We start from the raw sequence: 23,940 nt of genomic DNA, 5'->3' as shown, positions 1-23,940 counted from the left end.
TTGAGCCACACTGCTAGGCCTTATTTCAATTGTGTTTCTTTGTGTTGGTAGCAGGCCTTAAACTCAAGGTCTTGTTCAGCCTTCATGTTCATAAACGACTTTGCCATTTGAGCATGTATCTAGTCCAGCATTTTGCTGGTGAACTGGAAATGGATTCTCATAGAAGTTTTTCTTGGGTCTGGCTTCAAACATCTATTTTCCAGGTCTCAGACTCTTGAAAAGCTGGAATTACCATTGTGAACCACCAGTGCCTGACTGCCTATTAATTTTTGAATAAGGTCTCATTTTTTGCCTGAGCTACCTAGAATACAATCCTCCTGGCTACACCTGCTGTGTAGCTGGGGTGACAGACATGGGCCACGATGCCCAGACTTTAATGAATTGAATGATGAGGAGCCATGGATGCCTAGCTTATGCCTTGAGAATTTTTTGCCCAGTATGGCTTCTAATACCATTCTCCCAATCTCAGCCTCTTGAGGAGCTAGCCAGGACACTGATAAAATGATATAATCACCTTGGCCTGCTCTAGCCAATTTTCCCCTAAAGGCAGTTTCACAAATCTCATCCTGGTTGTAGATTTCACCAGTAAATGGCTGGTCAGCTATTGATGGTAAGAGACCCTGTCTTCTTTCCTCCAGAGGCCAAAGCCTAGAGCCCAGAGCAGGGTACATGTCTTGAGGACAGGGGATCCATCTCCCTAAAGACAGGGGACAGGTCGGACACAGTACTCATTTGGCCTCCTTTTGGGTTAATCTTGAGCAGTGAGCCCTGCTGGCCTTTATAGAACTCCTGGGATGGGACACCGATGCCCAGAACATGGACAGCAGCCCTTACAACAGAACAACTAGACTTTTCTGGAGAGTCCTAGAGGACCTGGAGACTCTTGGAGAACTCTTTGGGCTAAACCAGCTGGGCTGCCCTGGACACATTAGGCCTTTCCCTTCACTGGCGCTTCCTGCTGGTGAAATGGGATTCAGCTGGAAGTCTTTGTGGTGGCACCAGGCCCAGTGCTGCCTCTTCCTGCAGAAATGATGTCACATGCACACTCAAGTCCAGTGAGCGCTGTCTGAAGGAAGCTGAGGACTGGGAGGGAGCAGGGAGGCCAGAGGAGTGACACCAGGCTGCTGAACAGGACAAAAGACAGACTCAGGATACCCTTCCTCTAACCTGCAGAGCTTGGCTCCAAAAATGACATCAGTTTGGGCCAGCAAAGGAATGGATGCTCAAGCTGGGCGTCGGTGGCTCACGCCTGCAATCCTAGCTACTCAGAGGCTGAGATCTGAGGTTCGAAACCAGTCCAAGAACAAAAGCCCAAGGGACTCTTATCTCCAGTTAGCCACCAGAAAACTAGAAGTGGCACACTGTGGTTCGAAGTGGTAGGGCGTTAGCCTTGAGCTGAAGAGTTCAGGGACAGTGCCTAAGCCCACAGTTCAAGCCTCACAACCAACAACAAAAAAAAGGAATGGCTACTCCTTGTGCTCCCTCTGTGCTGGTAAGTGAGCAAACAGGGACGAGTGCCTATCCTGCCCAAGACACAGGGAAGCCAGGTGGCCAGGGCCACTCTCAGGGCATCCTGGGGGATGGAGCCAGCAGCTCCGGGAATATACCTCCCCACACCTCAGATCCCGGACTGGAAGGCATTGTCACATGTGGCTCCCTTGGCTGAACTCACTTAACTTCCTGCCCCCGTCCCAGTCCACCTAGTCGCTGATGAAAGCCTCTGCTCTTTTTTTTTTTTTTTGTCTCTTATGATTGGTCTCACCTTCTCATCCCCCACTTCTTCCCAAGGCCCTGACCTTCTCCCTGTACCAAGGATACCTGTGTACACCTCCCTGAGTGCCACCCCTCAGAGCATCTGTCCCTAGGACACCCCTCCCAGGGGATGCCCTTGGGTCCTCTGATTTCACAGAGCCCCACAGGAACACCATGGCTTCCTGTGGCTCAGAACTCATCAGCCTCTATCTGTCTGTCTCAGCCCCAGTCAGGAAGCCTGGCACCACCACACCTCCTCCACCTTCCTTAGTTCCTCTTGGTCCTCAGCAACCCTTTCCATAGAATCTCTCAATCTTGCTCCAGCTGGTCCCCAAACTTGATTGTGCCCTCCTACCCCACACCTGGACAAGAGTCTCAACACTATCTCTTCCTGTCTTTTGGGTCATACTCCCTCCACTCCCCCTCCCCACGAGCTTGTGGACAGGAAGGGGAAGGTCTCACATGTCCAGACCCATGTGCTTTGACCACCAGCAGCTCTCACGGATCCTCTACATTTTACCCTGGTGCTCCGGGTATCTCGGCCCTGGCGCACACACACCTCATATGCTTCCCCCGCCCTTTCCTTTCTGAGGGTGCCTTCCCTAGAAACTTTCTCTTTTCTTTATGCTAGTCCTGGGGCTTGAGGTCAGGGTCTGGGTGTTCTCCCTGGACATTTGTGCTCAAGGCTAGCACGCTACCATTTGAGCCACCGCTTCTGCCTTTTCTTTTTCCTTTTCCTTTTTTTTGGGGGGCGGGGGTTGCTTAATTGGAACTAGGTCTCATGAACTTTACTGCCTAGGCTGGCTTTGAACCATGATCTTCAGCTCTCAGCCTCCTGAGTAGCTAGAATTATAGGCATGAGACACCAACATCCAGCCCAGAAAATTTTCTTTTTTCTTCTTTTCTTTCTTTCTTTCCTTTTTTTTTTTTTTCCCAGTCCTGGGGCTTGAAATCTGAGCTTGGGCACTGTCCTTGAGAAAGCTCAAAGATAGCACTCTACCACTTGAGCCACAGCACCACTTTCGGCTTTTTCTGTGTATGTGGTACCAAGGAATCGAACCCAGGGCTTCATGCATGCTCGGCAAGCACTCTATCACTAGGCCAAACTCCCTGCTCCCCAAAACATTTCCTTTTCTTTTCTTTTCTTTTTTGGTCATGGGGCTTCAACTTGGCCTGGGGCACTGTCCTGAGCTCTTTAGTTCAAGGCTACCACCCTACCCTGGTCTGGGCCTGGGCATTGTCACTGAGCTCTTCAGCTCAAGGCTACTGCCCTACACTTGAGCCAAGCCTTACTTCCTGATTTCTAGAGTTAATTGGAGATAACAATCTCAGGTCCTTTTATGCCTGGGCTGACTTTGAACCTTGATCCTCATATCTCAGCCTCCTGAGTAGCTAAGATTACAAGCATGAGCCACGGCGCTCAGCCCCAGAACATTTTCTATACTCTCCCAGTCTTGGCTTTCTAGGTACCTGCTTCCCCTACCCTGGAACCCCTGAACCCCTATCCTGACAGTCTGTTGCACTTGTTCCTCTTGGGAAACCCATATTTTCTCTGTGATCGGGAGCCCAGAGGAAGGCCTGGCTGGTTCCCTCATCCTGTGGCCTTATAACCTGATTGGAGGCTGAGCAAGGAATCTTGGCATAGATTGGGGTGAGGACCAGTTCCACCTGGACTGCACACCTCACTCCATCCCTGCCACAGCACTTGGAAAAGGAGAATATTGTTCCATCTTACAGATCAGGAAAGGGAGGCTTAGGGAAGTTAATGAGGTCCCTGGAGCCCTGAACTTGAGACATAGCCTGGGCAAGAGCTTCAAAGTGCATTTCGTTAAAACACCTGCTCTTCCCAGGTTCCACAAACCCCCTAAGGACAGGGTGGGAAATTCAGATCAGAATATTCATGTCAGCCCCCTGGGTCACCAGGTTTCACATCTGTGGATTCAACCAACCATGGACCAAAAATATCAGAGGAAAAAGACTGAACATGGACATACATTTTCTTGCCATTATCCCATAGACAATACAGTACAATAGTTACTTACTTGGCATTTACCTTGTATTAGGCATTGTAAGTCATCTAGAAATGATTTAAAGTATATGGGAAGACAGACAAAATTGGAGGCAAGTACTGCCCCAATACGGAAGGAACTTGAGGGGGTCAGGAGTTTGGCCTAGTGGTAGAGTGCTTGTCTAGCAAGCACCAAGACATGGGTTCGATTCCTTGGTACCACATACACAAAAAAAGCCAGAAGTGGGGCTGTGACTCAAGTGGTAGAGTGCTAGCCTTGAGGAATGCCTAAGAAGTGTGCTCAGGCCCTGAGTCCAGTCCCCTGGACTGGCAAACAAACAAACAAACAAACAAAAAACTAGAAGGAGCTCAAGTGCCTGTGGACTTCTGATGTCCACAGAGAGACCTCAGAGATGATTCCCCCTTTGTTGTGTAGAGGCAAAAAAAAGCCTGGGAAAGCGTTTGCTCTGATAATTTCTCCTCTGCCCCTCCTCCCTCCCTCTCTACATTCCATCCTTTCATTCTGTGCCAGTCCTGGGACTTGAACTCAGGGCCTAGATGCTGTCCCTCAGCATTTTTGTTCAAGGCTAGTGCTATCAATTAAGACACAGCTCCACTTCTGGATATATTTTTGTTGTTGTTGTTGCTCTTGTAGTTAAGAGATAGTCTCAAGGACTTTCCTGTGTTCAAACTCTTCATCTTTCAGCCTCCTGAATAACTAGGATTATAAGCCACCAGCTCGATCATTTCTTTTCATCTCCAGCAACAGGTTGAGGAATAGGGATTCTTGTCAGCCCCACTTACAGATCGTTCGTTAAGTTCCAGGTGCTCAGAGCAAGAATATGACATGCCCTCAAAAGTCAAACCTAGGGCCAGGAGCGAAGCCTAGTGGTACATTGCTTGCCTAGCATGCATGAAGCCCTGGGTTCAATTCCTCAGTACCACATACACACAAAAAGCCAGAAGTGGTGCTGGGGCTCAAGTGGCAGAGGGCTAGCCTTGAGCAAAAAGTGTTCAAGGACAGTGCTCAGGCCCTGAGTTCAAGCCCCAGGCTGGCAAAAAAAAAAAAAAAAAAAAAAAGTCAAACCTAGGTTTTCCTGCTGGCTTTGTCTGGATGACTTAGAGATAAACAGAAGACGGCAGAGGAACGTAGAGGAACGGCTGCCTGAGGTTCACGCCCTACTCCCCATCTTATTTTAGGGGTCCTGCTTGCTCTCCCTCCCATGTCTTTCATCCCTTTCTTTTCCCTCCCCCTCCCTTCCTTCCTTTCTTTCTTTCTTCCTTTCTTTCCTTTCTTTCTTTCTTTCTTTCTTTCTTTCTTTCTTTCTTTCTTTCTTTCTTTCTTTCTTTCTTTCTGTGGTACTGGGGATAGAACTCAGGGTCTGGAGCTTTCTAGGGAAGTACTCTACTACCTGAGCCATACACCCAGTTCTTTTGGTCTCTTTTTACCTACTAGCCTGAATATAAGCCTCCTATCTCTGCCTTCCAAGTGGCTGCAATGACAAGCATATTTCACGATACCAGGCCTCTGTAGTAGTTTATAACCAGTTTTTGAGGTTTTGTTGTTGTTGTAGTCATTGTTGTTGTCTTGAACTCAGGGCTCTGAGCTCTTCTTTGGCTATTTTGTTCAGAGCTCACTTTCTACTAATTCAGCAACATCTGCAGCCTAGCTTTTTGCTGGCTGATTCAAGATAAGAGTCTCATGGACTTTTCTGCCTGAGCTGCTGGTTCAAAGCAACCTCCTGAGTAGCTAAGGTTACAGGTGTGAGACCCAGTACCTTATCTATCTGGGCTTCTTTCTAAGCCCAGAAGTGCTAGTGCTCTAAAAGGACCCCAAGGGTTTCAAATGCCTTTAGGATGGAGACTGGCCTCTGCTCTCTCGCTGGCCTCAGCTCCTGTGACTGCCTTAATCCAGTGGCCATTTTCAGAGAGGCCATCACTGTGCAATGGTTTGTCAGGATTCCAAAGACCACTTAATCAGACCCCACCATCTCCACAGCAAAGACCACCTCTCTTGTAAACCTTTCTGTGAGTTCTTCAATTCCTCCTTTCCTTCGAAGTTCTACCCAGTCTAATCTCTATCCATGCTCCAGGCTAAGCTCCAGGCTAAGCAGGTTCTTTGTTGCTTCACAGGTTACAGAGTAAGTGTACAAGTTGCTGGAGAGTTCTGCCAAAGCCAGCTTCCCTCCACCCCCACCTCATTCCTGGCCCACCTTACCTTCCCCTTCTTGGTGAGGATCTGTTTATAATACAACCAGCCTTCTCTCCTAGTATCACTGAAGGTCGCATCGGACAGGTCGGAGGTGGAGTGTCGCTTGGAGGGGGCTTCAGCATCTTCGGAGGTGCCCCAGCTATCCAGAGACTGTAGGGAGACAGCAGAGGGCAATTTAGGGTGGCTCCCACAAAACCAGCATCGCAGGAACCCCATGAACCACTGGCAGCCTCACAGTCCCGGCCTGTGTCTGTGCCACACTCCCATGCGCTGTGTGACCTCATGGGCCTTGCTTGTGCTGTGAGTCTCTGGGCCATTTGTGATAAGGTCATAAGATGTAATGGAGAAGCCAAAAAGAAGGAAGGGCCAGCAGACCAGAGGCCTCACCACGCTAGAAAAGCCAATCTGGAACCTCCTTTAACTTTATAGCCTGAAAGGAATGAAGGAAACAATTGTGTCAATAAGGAGTTAAATAAATAGGGGAAGTGGGAACAACAACAGAGACTGTGAATGCAGCAGGGAGTTGTGTGGTCCAGAGCACCACAAAGGAAGTGACAGAGTCAATGAGACGCTGCCACTGAGAGGATGCAGCCAGGGAGAGTTAAGTAAGCTGAGGAAGTGACAAACAAGCCAAGATCTTGGATGTGTTAAAACTCAAGATATGCAGAGTTTAAATCAAGATGTCTTTTGCAGTCCATGAATAATTCAAAAGAGGGATTCCAGGCGTGGCTCAATTGGTCAAGCACTAGCCAATGAGGAGTTCAAGTCCTTAGTCCTCAAGTCTCAGACCTAAAAAAAAAACAGGCCTGGGTTGGGGTTGATGTTCACGCCTCTAAATCTGAGCCACCACTCAGGAGTCTGAGATGTGAGGATCACAATTGAAAGCCATCCAGGGCAGATATATCTGTGAGATGGTTTTTCTCATTAACCAGTAAAAAGCTGCAAGGGGAAGCATGGATTAAGTGTTAGAACACCAGCAATGAGAGAAAAAGTCAAGCAAAGAGCATATGGCCTTGAGTTCAAGTTTTAGGTACTGGCGTATACACACACACACACACACACACACACACACACACACACACACACACACACGAGCTGTGGGGTATAGAGTGCATCTCAGTGATAGAGAGCTTACCTAGCATGTGTAAAGCTTTTAGTGCCATCCCCAGTACCACAAGGAAAAGGGAGGGGGAGAGAGGGAGGGAGGGAGGGAGGGAGAGAGTGTGCAAAGGCCATAGACACTCAGATCCTTTGCCCACTGCTGAGGTCCTGCCGCCAGGGCAGGATACCAGGGCTCTAGCAGGGAACTAAACAGAGGAAAGCCTATGTATTTGTCCTTTAGCTGGGGAGCCAGTGGGCAAGCAAAACAAAGTAGCAAAGGGAGAAATAAAGCATTGGGTGGAGCTACAAGTTGCAAAACAGGCCTAATAGCTGGGTGTGGTAGCTCACACCTATAATCTTAGCCACTCAAGAGGCTGAGATCTGAAGATCACAGTTCAAAGCCAGCCAGGGCACAAAAGACCTTGCAAGTCTTATCTCCAATTAATCACTAGAAAATGGGAAGTGGGGCTGTGGCTGCAGGGCTGGGCAGTAGCCTTGAGCTGAGGAGCTTAGGTACAATGCCCAGGCCCAGGGGTAGGGGCCTGAGCTCTGGGACAGTGCGCAGACTCTGAGCTCAAGCCATGACCCCCACACAAAAACAAAAAAAGCAGGCCTAAAATGTCCCACAGAGTGCTGGTGACTCACACCTGTCATTCTAGATGCTCAGGAGGAGGCTGAGACCGTGAGGATCTCACAACTCTTATCCCCAATGAACTACCAAAAATCAGAAGCTCAAGTGGTGGAATGCCAGCCTTGAGTAAATTAGTCTAGTAATAGTATGAGGCCCCGAGTTCAAGTCCCAGTATTGGCACCCAAAAGCAAAAAGGTGAGCCACGTGATTTGAGGGTGGGGCCTCTAGAAAGGGGTTTCTAGATGAGGGGAGGGACAGGTTCAGTGTCCTCAGGTGGAAGGTGCAGATGGAGCCTTCAGAAGCAAGGTGGGTCAGGAGGCTGATGGGAGGTGGGGGAGCCACCCATGGTGGGGTCCCAGGAGCTCACCCACGGCTGTGATCCCAGCCCTCCCTGCCCCCATCCTGCACATGCGCAGGTACACCCTTGTGCTTACCCCATCTGTGAAGAAGCTTCGAAGTATCCGCAGGCTGGGGACGCGGTTTGGCAGGCGCCTGGGGAGGAAGGGCTGAAGGTGAGGGCTGTGGGAAGCACAGTGAGACCCTCACTCTCTGGTCACCCACCCAATGCCAAAGCCAGCCTAGGGAGCAGCTGGCCCAGATGGCGGAGGCCGCCCCACCTCACATTCACACAGGGCCTCACCGAAGCACCCGGCCTTCATCCCGGAAAGTGTTGAGTCCGTCATCACAGGACTTGGAACGCTCTGTGGTTATGGCCAGTAGGTAGGAGGAGCGGCGACCGGTCTTGATGCTACCTGCAAAGCCACCCACAGCAGGCCTCAGGAGCTGTGGCATTGGAGGTCCGGGCTGCCTGGAGCCTCCCCTTCTGGGCAGGGCAACAAGGGGATTCTCTCCATAAGCCCCAGAGGAGCAAAACCCAGTTGGAAGAAAACAGATGATGGCCAGTGGAAAGCCCCATAGAGATCCCCAGGGAACAAAACAGTGAAGGAATGGGGGGGGGGGCAGGGAGACACTCACTGCAGTCCTGTGAGTAATGGCGGCCAAGGGCGAAGGTGAAGGTTGGAGAGGACGGGCTGGTGCCCAGGACAGGGGCGGAGTTCATGGCACTGGAGACTACTGCGGAGGCAGGGACGTGTTTGGCCTGGAGGTCGATGCTGGGGCTCGTGGGTTCATCTGGGAGCAGACGAGGGGAGGTGTAAAGATGGCTGGAGGCCACCCTGCCGGGCCTGCCCCAGCTGTCAGCCCTTGGGCCTTGCGCCCTGAGGCGCAAGTCCTGCTGGAAACACACACACTGCCCAGAGCAACGTACCCACCAGATGAGGGAGCATGGAGAGAACCCCCCCGCTTACAGCGAGGGGACCCAGGAATGGGTCTGAGCCACACTCCTTAAAGTGGGCTCTTGAGGCAGAGCCAACATTCTCCCATCAGTTTGGGAGGGTAAAGGTAGTCTTCCCCCTCGGCTGGGGACTTTCACTTCCATGGGTAGGGGCTGCAGCTCCCTCTCAGATAGGGAATGTCAGACAACACCCCAGTCTAAGGACGTCTAAAGCAGGATGTGCCTCCTTAGACTGAAAGCTACAGTCAATGTCTCTCTACCCTTGACAGACTTCTTCCTCACGTCTTATGTTGATCAAATGCAGCTATCTTCTCTGGACCTGTTCCCAGTGCAATTATCTAGCATCCCTTTCTCCTGAGCCCCTCTAGACCCAACTCAGTTTCTTCCCTCATAGATGGCTGCCTCATATCTACTAAGCCCTAAACTTACTTTTCCTCCTCTTGATCCCCCCATAGTGGGATGAGACACTGCTCTCTAATGAGGCCAGAAAACAGAATCATCCTGGCCTCTCTGCCTCCTTGTCTCCTCTTTATTCACCATCCAACCTATGGACTTTCCTTACAGCCCCCTCTACTCTTAAAGCAAAGTTCAAGGTCCTAGCAACTTGTGGCCACTGTAGACAGAAAGGGCCCTGGCGACTTGGAAGAGCATCCTGCATCTCCCACTGCAAGGTCTTTGCATAGTCCAGGCCCTCCCTGAACATTCTTCCCCTACAACCTTCTCATCCCCCAACTCTCAGCCAAAACGTCCTTTTCCCAAGATTCTCTCCATGGCTGCCACGCCCAATTGGAACCACACAATCCTTCTCTGTCCTGGAACTCCCTGTACCACTCCCACACCATCAGCTTATTCTGTCTTACTATCCCCCTGGACTGCCCAGTCAGCCTGTCGACAAGAATATTTCTTGGAAAATATGGAGAGAAGATGGAAAGAACAAAGAGGGGGAAAAAAAAACACAAAGGAAGGAGAGAAGAAAGAATGGAAGAAAGAATAAAAGAGTGGTGAATGAATGAATGAATGGAAGGAAGGAACAAATGGATGAATGAACTAAAGGAGGGAAGAAAGGCGGGTGCCAGGAGTTCATGCCTGTAATTCTAAATACTCAGGAAACTGGGATCTGAGGATCACAGTTCAAAGCCAGCCCAGGCAAGAAAGTCTGTGAGGCTTTTATCTCCAAACTAACTTTAAAAAAAAGCCAGAAAGCTGTGGCTCAATGGCTCAAGTGGTAAAGTGTTAGCCTCGAGCAAAATAAGCTCAGGAACAGCACCCAGGCCCTAAGTTCAAGCCCCAGGACCAACACACACACACACACACACACACACACACACACACAAAAGGAGGAGGAGGAGGAAGAGGAAGAGGAGGAGGAGCAGGAGCAGGAGGAGGGAGGAAAGAAAACTGATAGAACGATAGCTCAACAGATGAATGACTTAGAAAAGATGACAGAAGAATGCGTGGATGGATGGATGGGTGAGCAGGCTGACAGACAGAGAAACAAGATGACTCTGTCAGCATCCAGCCCAGAATCATGTGCATGGTGGGCAGATGGGTGGGATAACAGGGCACAACCAGTCTCCCAAGACAACCACCTGTGCCATTACTCACCAATGAAGGGAATGGAAGCCAGAGAGTCTTCGGTATTGGTCAAAGGAGCCACCTTCTTGCCCAGGCGTTCTCCTCGCCCACTGGCCTCTGGCTCTGAGGATTCATCACTAAAGCCTAGGTTCATCTGTCTTGCCGGGGTCAGCTGAACCTTGCGGCCAGTTGGTGGCTTCTGCCTCAGGACCACCTCATCGCGGCGGTCCTCGCCAGGAGGTTCCGTGGCCTGGGTGCTGGGTTCGGGCCTGACAACTCTGGATGGTTCGGAGGCCTCTGGTGGGAATGATGCAGGGGACTGAGCCAAGTTGAAGGTGGGTAGCCCCCCAAAGGGAGAGTCCCGGAAAGACAGTGCGTGCAGGAGGCCAGTCCGTCGCTGGAATGATGGGCTGTAGCTCCGGTACCCGATATAACCAATGTCATCCAAGCCCTGTAGGCCACTTGGGGCTGGGGCCTGGGATCCAGGCAGGTCCCGAGGTGGACAGGCAGAGGTGCGTGCAGATGGACGCTGAGAAGCCCAGCCACAGCGCTCAAGGCGAGGTGACACCAGTGTTCCTGGCCCCAGTGCTTCGGCAGAGCGGGTTGCCCGGCTCAGGTAATCGTCTGAGCGAGCTCGGTGCCAGCCCTCCTGACCTAGCTGGCTCAAGGCATCCTGGGAGGTGGAGCAGGGCCATGGATGGTGGGCAGTTACATCCTCTAGCCGGTCCTGGGAGGCACTGCGGGCCCGGGGTGGCATGGCTGGGCACCGTCTTTCCCCCAACCTGCGGGGTACCTGGTTGGACAGCCAGTGTGACAAGGCCTGCTGGCACTCCAGTCTGCTGGGGAGCACCCGGCTGCCAGGCTCTGGGAAGGCACGGGGGGTCCGCGGCTCAGAGGAGAGGTGGGGGAAGGCACCAGGGCTGGGGCGGGAGTGGCTCATCCCCAAGGAAGAGTTGTCCAGATGGGCACGGGTAGCAGGTAGGACACGGGGTCCTGGGTCACTCCAGGTAGCAGGACTCCGAGGGTCACTGGGCAGAGCTGAGACGGGCTCAGGCACCATAGTGGCCCAGGCGGAGACCCGGGCTGGTGGTGCGTAAGTCTTTCGGGGATAGCAGAGTGGGGGTGGCTCTGGGATGCTGTGTGCCTCTCCAGAATATGGCTCGTTCCCCTTCAGGTAGGCATCCTGGGAGTAAGCCTGGCCGGAGACACAGAGGGAAGTGAGCAGAGCCCAGCAGAAACCGTGGGGCAAAGCTATTCAGACACCCCTAGGACTAAACGGGCAGGTCCTAGCAGTGGAGAGTGGCAGGGTAGGTTCCAGAGAGTCCAGGGGAAGACAAAGAAGCAGCTTTACATACCCACACACAGGCTCAAGACTTGGGGTGGCTGGAGGGTGGCTTTAGCCACAAACATTTCTATATGTTTCCTGGGGTCCTCCCCTAATCCTGGCCTATGCTGTATCCCTGGTCTCTGAAGTCCAAAGATGCCCGCAGCCCTGGAGTAGAGCTAGAAAACTCCTGCAGAGCCCAGGCTAGGTGGCAGAGGACAGGGAAGAAAGGCAGTCGAGGGGCGTGTCCAGGATGGGGTGGGCTGGGACTGGGCAGAAGCTGGGAGAGAGAGGCTGGGATGGGGAGCTGTAGCCTGGCTTCTGAATGGAGGGGAGAGGAAGTAGCCAGCCCTGAATCTTGAGAGGCCAACTTGGAGGAGGAGCAAGACGGCTGAGGGGCCTTGGCCACCTTCTGCCACCCTTGGGCCTGGAATTTGGCACTGGCTGCTGAGGCTGACGCTGCATTGCTGAGGAGTGACAGGGCCTGTGCCAAGCCCAGCCAAAAAAGGAGGCAGCCCCTAGGGACAGCGGCCTGTGGCCTGGCCCAGCTGGGCACTGGATGAGCTATAGGGTGGGGAGGAGAAGGGGAGACACTGTTTCAGGGTAAATTATCAAAGGGCGGAGGAAGGAGGAGCCCAAATACACACATACACCACACCACTGGAGCCACGGAAGATACATACTGACCTGACGAAGGAAGACACACACACACACACACACACACACACACACACACAGAGCAAACACAATGAGACACACACACAAATAACTACTCCTCCAGCCCCAGGCACAAACATCATGTGATGAGCTAACCACACCCCCATACTCAGCCCCTCCAGCAGGGCACACAGATACAGGCAGGCCGGCCGCTGGGGCCGGGACACACATACCTCTCCCTCCTGCCATCCTGCTGGCTCCTGGAGCTCCCTGAATCACGGTGGCGGCGGCACCATCCCTCCCACCTCCAAGCCCCCACCTCCAACTGACCGGCTGCCCCCCTCCCAGTCTGGGCTTGCCCCTCCCACGGCGTCGCCCCGGCTGGCCTTGGGTCCCTCACGAGGTCCTCCCTGCGACTCCCCCTCGCCCCCTCTCTAGGCTGGCTGGCGGGAGGAGGAGGGAGGATGGGTGTGGAGAGGCCTCACTGCGTCGGTGGTGGCGTCAGCAGCTACTGCCATCCGATTGGCCTCCAGCTTTGGCTCCCAACCACAGGAATGCCTGGGCCCCACCCTCTGGCTGCTCAGAGATGGGGAGTGGAGGGTTTTAGAGGCCCCCAGATGCTGACATCTGGGGCTGCCCATCCACTCTGGCTGGGCAACAGAACTCAAAGTGACTGCCTTTTCTGCCTTCTTGTCCCTATCAGCTGGAAAAAGCTAGGGAAAGGGGGACAAGGGCGGGGACTCTGGGCTCCACCCTGTCTCCCCCTCATAACTGGTTTCTCCACAGGGGAGGTGTACACTCAGAGCCGTTGAGGTTTGAGATGAGCTACCCACTTCTCTAAGTCCCCTTTTTTCCCTTCCTATTCCCAGGAAGAGCAAGGGGACAATTGAGGTTGGGGATGGAGGTTCCCAGAGGGGCACGGTGCCAAGTGTGGCCCATGATTCCAGTGATTAGGAGAGAACATCCAGGGCCTAAGCCAGCACGGCAGCTCCCAGGCCTCTGGGGCTTGGCCCTCAGCCGTCCCTGGCTGGACAGTGACCTCAGGGCCAAGCAAGCTGACATCTGGCTGGGAGCCAATGAGGCCAGGGAAATGGGTAGTGAGCAGGGAAGTGGCCTGAGCTCTGGCACAGGGCTCTGGGGGTGCCTCAGATAGCCTCTGTGGGTTATGTTCTTGATCTACACATTCCATGGTCCACCTAAGTGAGCTGGGGTTGGTGTATAAACCAGATCCTGTGACGACCTTGCTGAAACGGGGCCTGAGCTGGGCCGGAGCACACTCCAGTGTTTGGGACGGGAGTGGGGTGGGGGCACATCAATGGGTGTTTGTGTCCCAGTGGTATGGAGTTGTGATAGATTTTGGGGTGGGCACTGGGGGAAATGTTGCTGCTGGTGAGCAGGCTATGCCGTCGTGCTGTTTGAGGGCAGGGATTTGGTAGCGTGCAGTGGCATTCTGAGGAGAGACTATGGTGGTACTGAGGAGGTCACCTGTCTTATAGCTTAGGTCTGATGTGGTACACATGATATGGCACACTGTGGTGAGTGGTGTACCATGTGAAGGGAGTTCTATGGGTTGGGTATCTGGTGTTTTACTGAGTAGCCTCCAGGAAGTGGAGTGCAGAAGGGCCTGCGGGGGTGGAGGGGGGGAAGGATAACATATTTGATGTGTATGCATGTATGCACCTCCAGAGACAGTCCTTAAGGTCAAAGATGAGTTGGGGGGGTACAGGAAGCAGACATTTTTCACAAAAGCAACAAGAACATGCCAGTCTGGCAGGGCCCGCTGGGCCACTCTCCTTCCAGATCTCCTGGCAGGAATCCTGCCTGCCGAAGCACAGAGCGCAGAACAGCCCTGAATGAAGCAACCATCAGCCCCAGCCCAGGGATGGGCCTGGCAGCCCATGTTGGGCAATATCAGTTCTGTGCTTCCTTCTCTGTCCCCCACAAAGGCCCATGCAGGAGAGAGGGGCTTCTGCTACGCCTGGGTGCAAGGCTGAACTCACCAACTGGAGGATGTCCTCGTCCTTGGGCATGATGGAGAGTTCCAGTGTGTCATCACTGCAAATACAGGAAGAAGGTTGAGCCAGGCTGAGGGGACCCAGGATCAAGGGTGTGGGGTGGACTGGAAGCTCTGGGAGGAGGAGGGAGGCAGGGGGAGCTCACCTGTTCTGGATGAGAGCTATGACCTGCGAGTAGGTTTTCCCAACGACACTTTCCCCATTCACTTTCACCAGCCGGTCTCCTAGGGACAGATGGCAGGGCCTACATGTGAGAGGCCAAGGGGGGGTCTACAGCTTCTATGGGTATCCCTGTGCCAGGTAGTAGTGACACCAGGATTCAAGAATTCCATCCTAGGCTGGGCGTGGTGGCTCACACCTATAATCCTAGCTACTCAGGAGGCTGAGAGCTTAAGATCCAGGTTCAAAGCCAGCCCAGGCTGGAAAGTCCGGGAGCCCCTTTACTCCAATAAATCACCAGAAAACCAGAAGTAGAGCTGTGGCTCAAAGTGGTAGGGTGCTAGTGTTGAATGAAAGAGCTCAAGGACAACATCCAGGTCCAGACCCCTAGTTCAGACCCCACAACTGACTAAATCTATCTATCTATCTATCTATCTATCTATCTATCTATCTATATTTTTTTCCATCTTATCTTGAAGGTAGGGATGGGGGGGTATATGTGCAGTAAACAAGGTAACTGGGACAACTCACCTGTGCGAAGCCCTGCCCTATGGGCAGGGCCACCCTCTTTCACATTCTTGACAAAGATGGTGTCCATGGGCTCCAGACGGTGCCGGGGGGAGGGTCCTGGTGGTGACAGCCAGGTTAGCTGGGGTAGCTACTGCGAAAGGTCAGCCACACCCATCAACCCAGCTATACTCTCTCCCTCTCCCTCCCTCTCTCTCTCTCTCTCTCTCTCTCTCTCTCTCTCTCTCTCTCTCTCCCTCCCTCCCTCCCTCTCTCCCTCCCTCCCTCCCCCTCTCTCTCTCTCTCTCTCCCCGTCTCTCTCTCTCTCTCATGCAGGATGATCACACTATCAAAAGACACAATCACACATAGCCACACACCCACACTGGGGCACAGGGAACAGAACCACAGAGCCAGATAAGAGGCCATACCTGGGAAAAAGACTACCTTCCTGGACACAGAAAGAAGTATGTCAATGAATGTGCCAGAAACCAAGCTAAATAGGACATGTATACGCAGTCCCTTCCCTCTCTGTCTACTGAGGAAACAGAGTCACTGACACTAGCCACAAGACCAAGAGGCCATATCAAGTCCTCAAGACACCAGGCAGGGGAGACACACACATCCAAAGAAATGTCTGCAGCACAGACCCAGAGGCACCGGACCCTCACAACCCCACATGCTCCCTTCTCCAAGGTCCAAGGTAGGGGAAGGGCTTCACAAACAGCCCCGAGCACCCTGGGAGGGGCATGAATCCCATTACACCCCAACTATCTACATCTCTCCTGTCCTCAAGAGAGTGGTCTCCCCACCTGCAACACAGCTTGTGGTACTGGGACTCAAGAGGTCAGGGGCAAGAAGGCTGCCCATTTAGGAGTTCGGATTCAAGTGCTCCAGCAGGCCCTTGGGATAGCAAAGCTGACAGCCAGGGGAGTTAAGTTTGCATCTTAAAAGACCTCAGGGCCCACCTATTTCCATCAGGAGAACCTTTATCCATCAGAGAACCTTTCCTCAGAGCATCCCGCCACTGTTCCCCAAGCCCTGCAGCCTTGGGCAGAGAGAAACTGGAGGGAGGCCATGGACCACAAGTGTCAAAGAGATACCCATTTGTGCAAGGAACAGAGCCTTCAAGGAGATAAACATGAGGACAGAGAGGGAGGAGGAAAACCCAGAGTGAGCTAGACCAGGACACAGAGGGAAGAAAGACAGGAGCAGAAAGTCGGGCTGAGTGGAGAGCTGGAAGCCAGAGTGTGCAGCCACCACCACGCCCCCCTAACCCCTGGAGGCACTGCCGGCTCCATCCACCCTTACCTCCCCCATCCACCCTTACCTCCTCCGGGGCCCCTGGCTCTGCCTCCATTCTCTTCCTCCTGCGGGAGAACAGAAAGGTGGGTGTGGTTCCAGGTCCTGCCCTCAGCAGCATCTACAGCTTTGGGAGGCCCAACTCCAACCTCTCTAGGGCCTGCGAGGCCCCTCCAAACTCCCACCACCCCTTATCTCCTTCCAGCCTGCCTGCAGGGAGTGACAGGACTGTCAGAACCCCAGGCCACATTCCCCATCAACATGCGTTCCCCACCCCTCACACATGCCAATCCCACCATTTTAGCATCACCAGCCACGTTGGAACCCCCAATCTACCAGGGACCCACCCCTCCTTCCCTTGGGGTGCTCCCAGGAAAAGGGGAAGGTTCCACACTCTCCTCACACACAGAAGACTAAGGCAGACACAGATAAGCAGTCAGACAAGGGTGCACAGTGCTATCTCAGAAGGGGACAGGAAGGGCTGATTAGCAGTCCTGGAGGAGGGGACCGTAAGGCACGTGTGAGATTGGCTGGCGCAGGCACTCTGGGGAGGGGGAGGGGTGTCAGCTGCTCTGTGCAGAAAAAAGTGCATAGGGCTTGATGCTTCTGAGCTGAAGCCAAAGATCAGTACCAACAAGTGACAGAGGTCAGGTTTGGGAGGAGAGGAGCCAAGGAGAGAGTAGACACCAGTCAGGGGTCAGGATCCTCGTAGCTAGATTTAGAGAGCCACAAGACCTTGTAGGAGGCTCTAGAGATCATTCTGCTGAAGTAGAGGAGGCAGAAGGTGGTCAAAGACAGCCAAGCCAGCAGGACCCAGCATTTCAGAGCTTCAGTGTTATCTTGCCTAGCCCTCTCCACAGGGACATGCATTTTACAGAGGATAAGCATGCCTTATCCAAAGCTCAGGGGTAGAGAGCCAAAGTCTGGATCCCAAGATTTACTACCAACCTAGTCAGACCAGAGTGGAGCAAGGAAAGCTGACAGATGCTGCTGGAACCCAGACCCTCTGCCCTGTCTTCTGTGTGTGGTGTGTGCCTCCTGATAGGAGCTGACAGCAGGGAGAGCGGGTGGCAGAGGCAGATAGATGCATTAGGACGGCTCAGTTCCCTGAAGGCTCCGAGGCTGCAGAACTGGGCCTCTGCCTGCCTCTAGGCCAAGAGCCCCTCCCAATCCTGGGCAGGTTTTGGAATTGGAATGGAACCACTCCTGACTTGCCCTGCCCCAGACTTTGCCAGTGCCCATGGGAGAGAAAGCTCACCACCCTAGACCATTGCAAGCAGTTTCTGCAACCATCTCCTTTGGCAGGGTCCCCAGAGAGAAGATGGATGGGGTCAGGGAGAAGGAGCATTCTGGGGAAGGAGAGGTGGAAGGACTGGGTTTCAGGAGACTATATCCTGGGGCATCCAGGGGCAGGCAATGCTATCAGCCCTCACTTTGGTTCTAAGCACAGCTGCAGCCAATGACAACAGTCATTGTGGGTGCCTCTGATTCAGACACATCCAGGAGAGCTGTAGTGACATATACATGTGACATAAATTTGCAGATAACCTGCATACATATAGATACACATGTGCATGTCCAAGCCCAGCTTAGGAGACACGCAAGCACACAGACACAGTGACATGGGACATCCAGGTTCTCTGGTAGGGTGGGGCCAGGGTCCCTTGGGTTATCATCACAGTCTGGGGGAAGGGAAGAGGGGCTTCACTGACTCCAATATAAATCAGCTTTTGTAGAAGATATGTGGAGGAGAGGGCATAGCCCTCACAGGGAGCCCTAGCAACCATCTATCTTCTTCCCATACTCCTCCTCTTCCCTTGGGGACCCCTACCCTCAGCCTGCAATGTTGGATTGGGCTGAGGAACCCTGATTTCCTGACACTGGAGAACTTGATGTTCATATGAGGCTGAAAACTTCCCTTAAGCTATAGCAGAAAGGGAACCAGAAAGGGATGGAAGGGTCCTCAGTCCTCAGGGAGTTAGCTGTGGTATAAGGAGGGCAGCCCAGGGCTCTTTTACCCCATCCTGGTGCTCTTTCCAGCACACAGAACTGTGGCCAGCATAACAAGCATGGGGCACGCTGGGAGTGCCTCAGAAGCACACTGATCTCTCAGGCTAGGGGCCAGGAGGGCAGACCCCGCTTAAAGGCCTCCAGGGAATAAGGAGTCCCAGGAACTCCATCTTTCTTTTCCAGGATGGGAGTTCCCTTTCTAGAGACCAAATGTGGTGTACGGCCTCCTGAGTTCCCACCTCTGGATCCACTGTCCTCAGCCAACCATCACTTTGCTCCTCCAGAATAGTGAGGGGGTTTGTTTATGGTCTCATGGCCCAACGTTCCAGCCCCACTAGCTCCACCTCCTTGAAGCCTTCCTTTTAGGCTGCGGCAAAAGTCAGGCAGGGCCCTGGGAAGGACTGTTTCTCTGAGAAGGTTCTAGCAAAAAGGAGTTACATTTCCCCTACCCCCCAAACCAAGCTTCCTCCACTGAGGAAGGTGAGCTGGGTGTACCTTCACGCTGCAGTGCACAGCCGACTCAGGTGGGTACACGATGAAGTGGCGCAGGGTGAAACCAAAGCCATCCTGGAGACTTTTGTGCAGCAGCAGTGTCCTTGGCCCCTGCCAGGGGAGGAGGTGCCCAGGAGGGAAGCCATCTCTTGGGCCCAGTGGCAGCTGCAGAATACAGGGATATAGGGTAAGTGCTGTGTTACCATCACTCACAATTCCTGCTGCCAGGACCTGAAAGGGATTACCAGGGGTCTGTGACTCCAGAAAGCCAGGCACCCTAATCTGCCCTGGACTTCCAGTTCCTTCCTCCCCATCCTTATCAGCCTACCAGCTTTTTCTTTCCTTGTTTTCCTTTCAGACCCCTCCAGAATCCTTTGAAGAACTTGCTGCAAGCCAGGCATTCATTCAATATTCACTATACAGCTACTATGCACTGGGCACTGAGTTTTGCTGACTGAGCACATCCATAGACAGATACAGACATGTGTACACACACATACCGAGATGGAACATGCCACAGACAGGCACACATGCAAACATGTGCATGGATGAGTAAACACATGCACACTTATGCAGACAGACATGTTAACATGGCAAACAGTTGCACATACCCAGTCTGGCATACACGTGCACATACACACATCTGTACACAGACTTGAACACACATCCTTCAGGAACAGCAGTAGGAACACACCTGAGACCAAGAGCTATGAAGGAGCAGACTAGACACAAATAACTGAGAAGACTTCCTGAGGTCCCAGAGCCCAGCTCAGCCCAGAGGCCTAAATGGTTCACAGGAAAGGGAGTGTGGGGGACCTTTTGCCCTCTCTCCCACCTGCCTGCAGGAAAACTTGAGATTTCTCTAGATGACATGGCAAGGGATATCTGAAAACAAGGTTAAGGGGGTCACACAGAAGGCAAAAGAAGACAATCAGTGCCTAAGAAAAGTCTGCTTTTAGGTCTTCTTAGACACCAAGAATGGCAGGTGACAGGAAAGTGTCAGAGAGGCTATGCAGAAAAGGGCAAGAGATAGGAGAAGATAGGAGTGGAGGGAAAGCAATTAGGTGGGGGAGGGCAGGAGGCATCTCTGGAGTGCTGGGGGGAATGGGAGAGGTGGCCACAGGCAAATCTGGGAGGCCTCCTTCTCTTAAGGACTCTACAAACCTTCCAACCCCCCAGGGGCAGCCTGAGAGAACTGATGCCTCTAATCCAAACCATCAAGGGGCAGACACTTTCTAACCCACACAAGCTCACAAGCCCTGGACAGGTCACCATGCCTGGTTGCTCAGCTCAGCCTGAGCCTGCAGCTGTAGAGAAAAGTACACAGAGGCCAGGAGTGTGGCCTAGTGGTAGAGTGCTTCCCTAACATGCATGAAGACCCAGGTTTGATTCCTTAGGACCACATACATAGAAAAATGCTGGAAGCTGTGCTGTGGCTCAAGTGGTAGAAGGCTAGGGACCAGGGGAAGAAGCCTGCCAGATCTGGGCTAAGGAGCTGCCATATCAATCTAAATTATTCTAGTGGCTGGAGGAAACAGGAAGACTCCAGTATTCTAATGCATGGATGCTGAGAAGTCCACGTCTAGCATAGTCCAGCTAGCCAGCCAGGACCTTTGCTAGGGGTTTGTGCATGGGCTAGGAGGATGAGTTCCAGTGGAACATGCTTAGAGGAGAGGCTAGATCCCCAAATCCCAGAAGATGAAAGAAAAACGGGACAGAGGCAACAGGCTTGCTGGTAATAATACTAGAGGACAGACCTAGGAGAAAGACACCGGGAGGCTAAGGGAAGCTCCAGGGAAGAGAGATCTCATCATACACAGGGTGGAAAAAAACAGCAATGAGGTTGGAAGCTCGCATCCCTAGAAGGGTCCAAAACTGGAGTGCTCCTAGTCTGGGAAGCCTTAGCAGGGATTCCAGCATCAGGCTGGAAATCGAGTGGTGTCCCTCTGCTCTTCCCACTTACAGCTACATCCCATGGGGGTCGAGGGAACCCAGAGAACATTCCCTGGAAATTCTGCTGAGGTCTGAAATACCCTGGCTTTCCTATCTCTGCTGACCTGGCAAGGAACTGATCAAGAAGAGAAGAGGACCTAGGGACTCCCCCCACCCTCAGCCCTACCTCCCCAAACACACTGGTCTTCCTGTAGAAGCTCCTGCTCCTCTCTAGCGTGGGCTGCCTCCCCTGCCCTACCCCACCCCCATCACCCCTGTCATACACACCAGGGCTCTGAGCTGAGGCTGTTTGCAGGGCTCATTGTTTTGGTGTCCTGGATTAAGGTTTAAGCCACAGCTGCCCCAGTGCTGAGAAGTGGCTGGGACAGGTTCCCACACGCCCCCTCCCCCCATATCCTGCCTGGAGCTGCCAGCTATCTGGGGGTGCCACTCCCTGAGGAGACCTACCTAATAATCCAGGACAGCGGGCCAGCCTTCCTTCAGCAGGTCCACCCCCTCCTAAATCTACTTATGCCCCCTGCCTTATCTCTGCTCTTCCCTTCATTTGTTCCTTCTTCCAGGTTCTCTTCCCTTATCCCTTCAAACTAGGCTCCGGAGAACATCAGTAATCTCCTACTACCCAGCTGTTTCCATTCCCTCCGTGCAAAGTTCTTCCTCTGCCTTCACCTGGGGCCTTCAGGCTGTTATACATGTAGGTTTTCTCTCCTCCCCTCTGACCTGGTACAACCCTGAGTCTTATTCTTGTCTGGAGGGAAAGGGAGGTGACAGGCACAAAACTAGAGAACAGAAATGTGATTAGACTGGGAAGCTCTGCTTTTCTCTGATATAAGAAAAGACAAGGAAACGATCAGGAGGGACCAGGAACACTGCTAATTAAACTTTCCCGGGCCAGATCTATGTGCATTCTCACCGGCAAGCCAGGAAAGAGACAGCCACAACTAGGAACTGGTGTGAGAGGAGAACAGGCCCGTAGACAGAAGTGGGTATACTGCATGTTGGGGATACCAGAAACTAGAACCCAGGAGTCCTGCTCCTCCCCCTAGGAGCATAAAGAGGTCATTACAGAGAGTACAGCATTTGAGCTGGGCATGGAGCCCAGTGACTCATGCCTACCAGCCTGGTAGATCCCGGACATCAGAGCCAGCCCTGGGGCTCCCGAGATCACTCACTACCTTTGAGAGCTCATTCTGCCACCTTAGCCTCCTTTGCCCACTAAGCCCTTGTGGGCCCCTAAATCCAGGTCCTATTCCGGAAGGGTACAGTGGTACCCACTGCTCAGGTTAGTGGTATCGGTGCCCAGCTCTGGCTCCTGTTCCTGCCAGTCTAAACCCTTCAAGGTTCCTAGACGCCTGGTCTCTTCCTGCAGTCCCTTCCATCCCTCCACACCAAGAAGCCTGAACCCCAAGGAGAGCCACCACCCAGACTGGGGAGGGGTGGGAGTGGCAGTTATTCTTCAGCACCCGGAGGAAAGTGCCAAGCCACCAACCCTGCCACCCTCACCCTCATCTCAGCCTCCGCGTTCACTCCCCATGCCAGGACAAATGTCCTGAGATGCCAGGCGCACAGAGCTCGAAAGTCTCAGGAAGTTGGTGACCTGGGCGCCCCCAGCCCCGGCCGACACTTGCTGCACCCCCACCAGTCCCGTGTGGCTCACCCTGGCACGGTGCAGCCCGGGCGCCCAGCGGTCGCTGTGGCTGAGGTAGGGCAACCAGACGCAGCGTGGCTCCGGGGCGCTGCAGTCCACGCCAACGGCGCGCTCCCAACGCCAGCCCCCGGTCCCCGCGCGCTCCACGCGCCACACGGCACTGCCCACCAGCGCCGCAGCCGGCGGGGGCCTCCGGGCGCGACCACCGCCCCGGCCCCGGGGCGCCCCCGGCCTGGCTTCGGGAGCGAGGCGCCCCGCACCGGGGCCCGGGGCCACTGCTCGGCGCGCGGCGGGAGGCGTCCTTGACCCCACCGGCAGCAGGTGGACCCCGAGGGTCCCCGCCCGCCCCCCGGAGCCGCGGGCCCGGGGCCCAGGCGCCCCGAGGGGACGAACGGCTCGAGCAGACGGAGGCAGGACGGCGGGAGCAGCGCCGCGCCTCCTGCGCCGCCCCACTGAAGGCACTGGGACGGGGACAGCCCAGGCAGTTGCATCGGGCAGACGCCTCCCCCTCCGGGGCGGCCCCTGAGCCTGGCCTCCCCACCGGCCCGCGCCTGCACACACACACACACTCACTCACACACACACACTCACACACACACACTCACACACTCACACACACACTCACACACACACACACACTCACACTCTCACACACACACACACACACTCCTGTGAATATACAGCCCATCTATCTCCCAAAGACACACTTTCAAGCACCCAGAGACCCCTACAGATTCCTATAAACACCCACAAACTCCCCACAGAGTGATGTCAGGTACCCCCTGCAGGTCTCTCACCACCAGCACAGACTACTGTACCTACTCTGACCACCCACACAGATACACCCAGAGGGGGCCTCTGCCAAGCTAACAGCTCCAAGCTTTGTGATGGCCCCACTCCTAAACCACTGACTGTTCACAGTGTGCTTGTTGCTACAGCCATGGCCCAAGTTTGTAGTGAGGTAAACTAAGGCCCAACAGCTCATCGTGGTGGCAGTGAGACACCAAACGCCACAGCCCCACACTCCAGCTTTGGAGCTTGTCCCCAGATCCAGGGGAAGAGGCTGGGCCCTGGGGGTGGGCAGGATCAAGGGAGGGAAGAGAGAGAGGAGGAAGGGTGAGGGCCAGGGTGAGGCCCAGGCAGCCTGTGTCAGCCAGGGAGCGGTTTTGTTCTCCTGTTTCCTGTTTGCTGCTTGTGGGCCCCCTGTCCAAGAGCTGGACCCCCACCCCCACCCTGCGGAAGCCCCACGGGAAGAGCAAGGCTGCCACGGCTGAGTCAGGGACAGGGGGCTGGGTCTCTGTAC

General features: G+C 53.8%; 1 protein-coding gene across 6 annotated transcripts in view; it reads right to left on the bottom strand.

Annotated features, from left to right (window-relative positions):
• The window catches only part of Arhgap23 (Rho GTPase activating protein 23), a 75,317-nt gene that overhangs the window by 30,913 nt on the left and 20,464 nt on the right, over positions 1-23,940 (bottom strand). For 2 of the 6 annotated variants that reach the window (XM_090350722.1, XM_090350727.1), the window contains exons 2-11: positions 19,044-19,204; positions 16,566-16,609; positions 15,260-15,355; positions 14,715-14,793; positions 14,555-14,639; positions 10,604-11,768; positions 8,680-8,835; positions 8,345-8,456; positions 8,139-8,196; positions 5,979-6,122 (exon numbers count right to left, since the gene is read on the bottom strand). In XM_090350722.1, coding sequence (XP_090206848.1) covers positions 5,979-6,122; positions 8,139-8,196; positions 8,345-8,456; positions 8,680-8,835; positions 10,604-11,768; positions 14,555-14,639; positions 14,715-14,793; positions 15,260-15,355; positions 16,566-16,609; positions 19,044-19,204 — 2,100 coding nt within the window. Of the gene's footprint in view, positions 1-5,978; positions 6,123-8,138; positions 8,197-8,344; positions 8,457-8,679; positions 8,836-10,603; positions 11,769-12,787; positions 12,852-14,554; positions 14,640-14,714; positions 14,794-15,259; positions 15,356-16,565; positions 16,610-19,042; positions 19,205-23,940 lie in introns of those variants that run through there. The other 4 variants (XM_090350723.1, XM_090350726.1, XM_090350725.1 and 1 more) reach the window with 4 other exon arrangements.

The sequence above is a fragment of the Megascapheus bottae genome, chromosome 17 (genome assembly GCF_031878675.1).
Source record: "Megascapheus bottae isolate mThoBot1 chromosome 17, mThoBot2.hap1, whole genome shotgun sequence".
NCBI classification, from domain to species: domain Eukaryota; kingdom Metazoa; phylum Chordata; class Mammalia; order Rodentia; family Geomyidae; genus Megascapheus; species Megascapheus bottae.
This window is presented reverse-complemented; position numbering and strand designations above follow the sequence as displayed.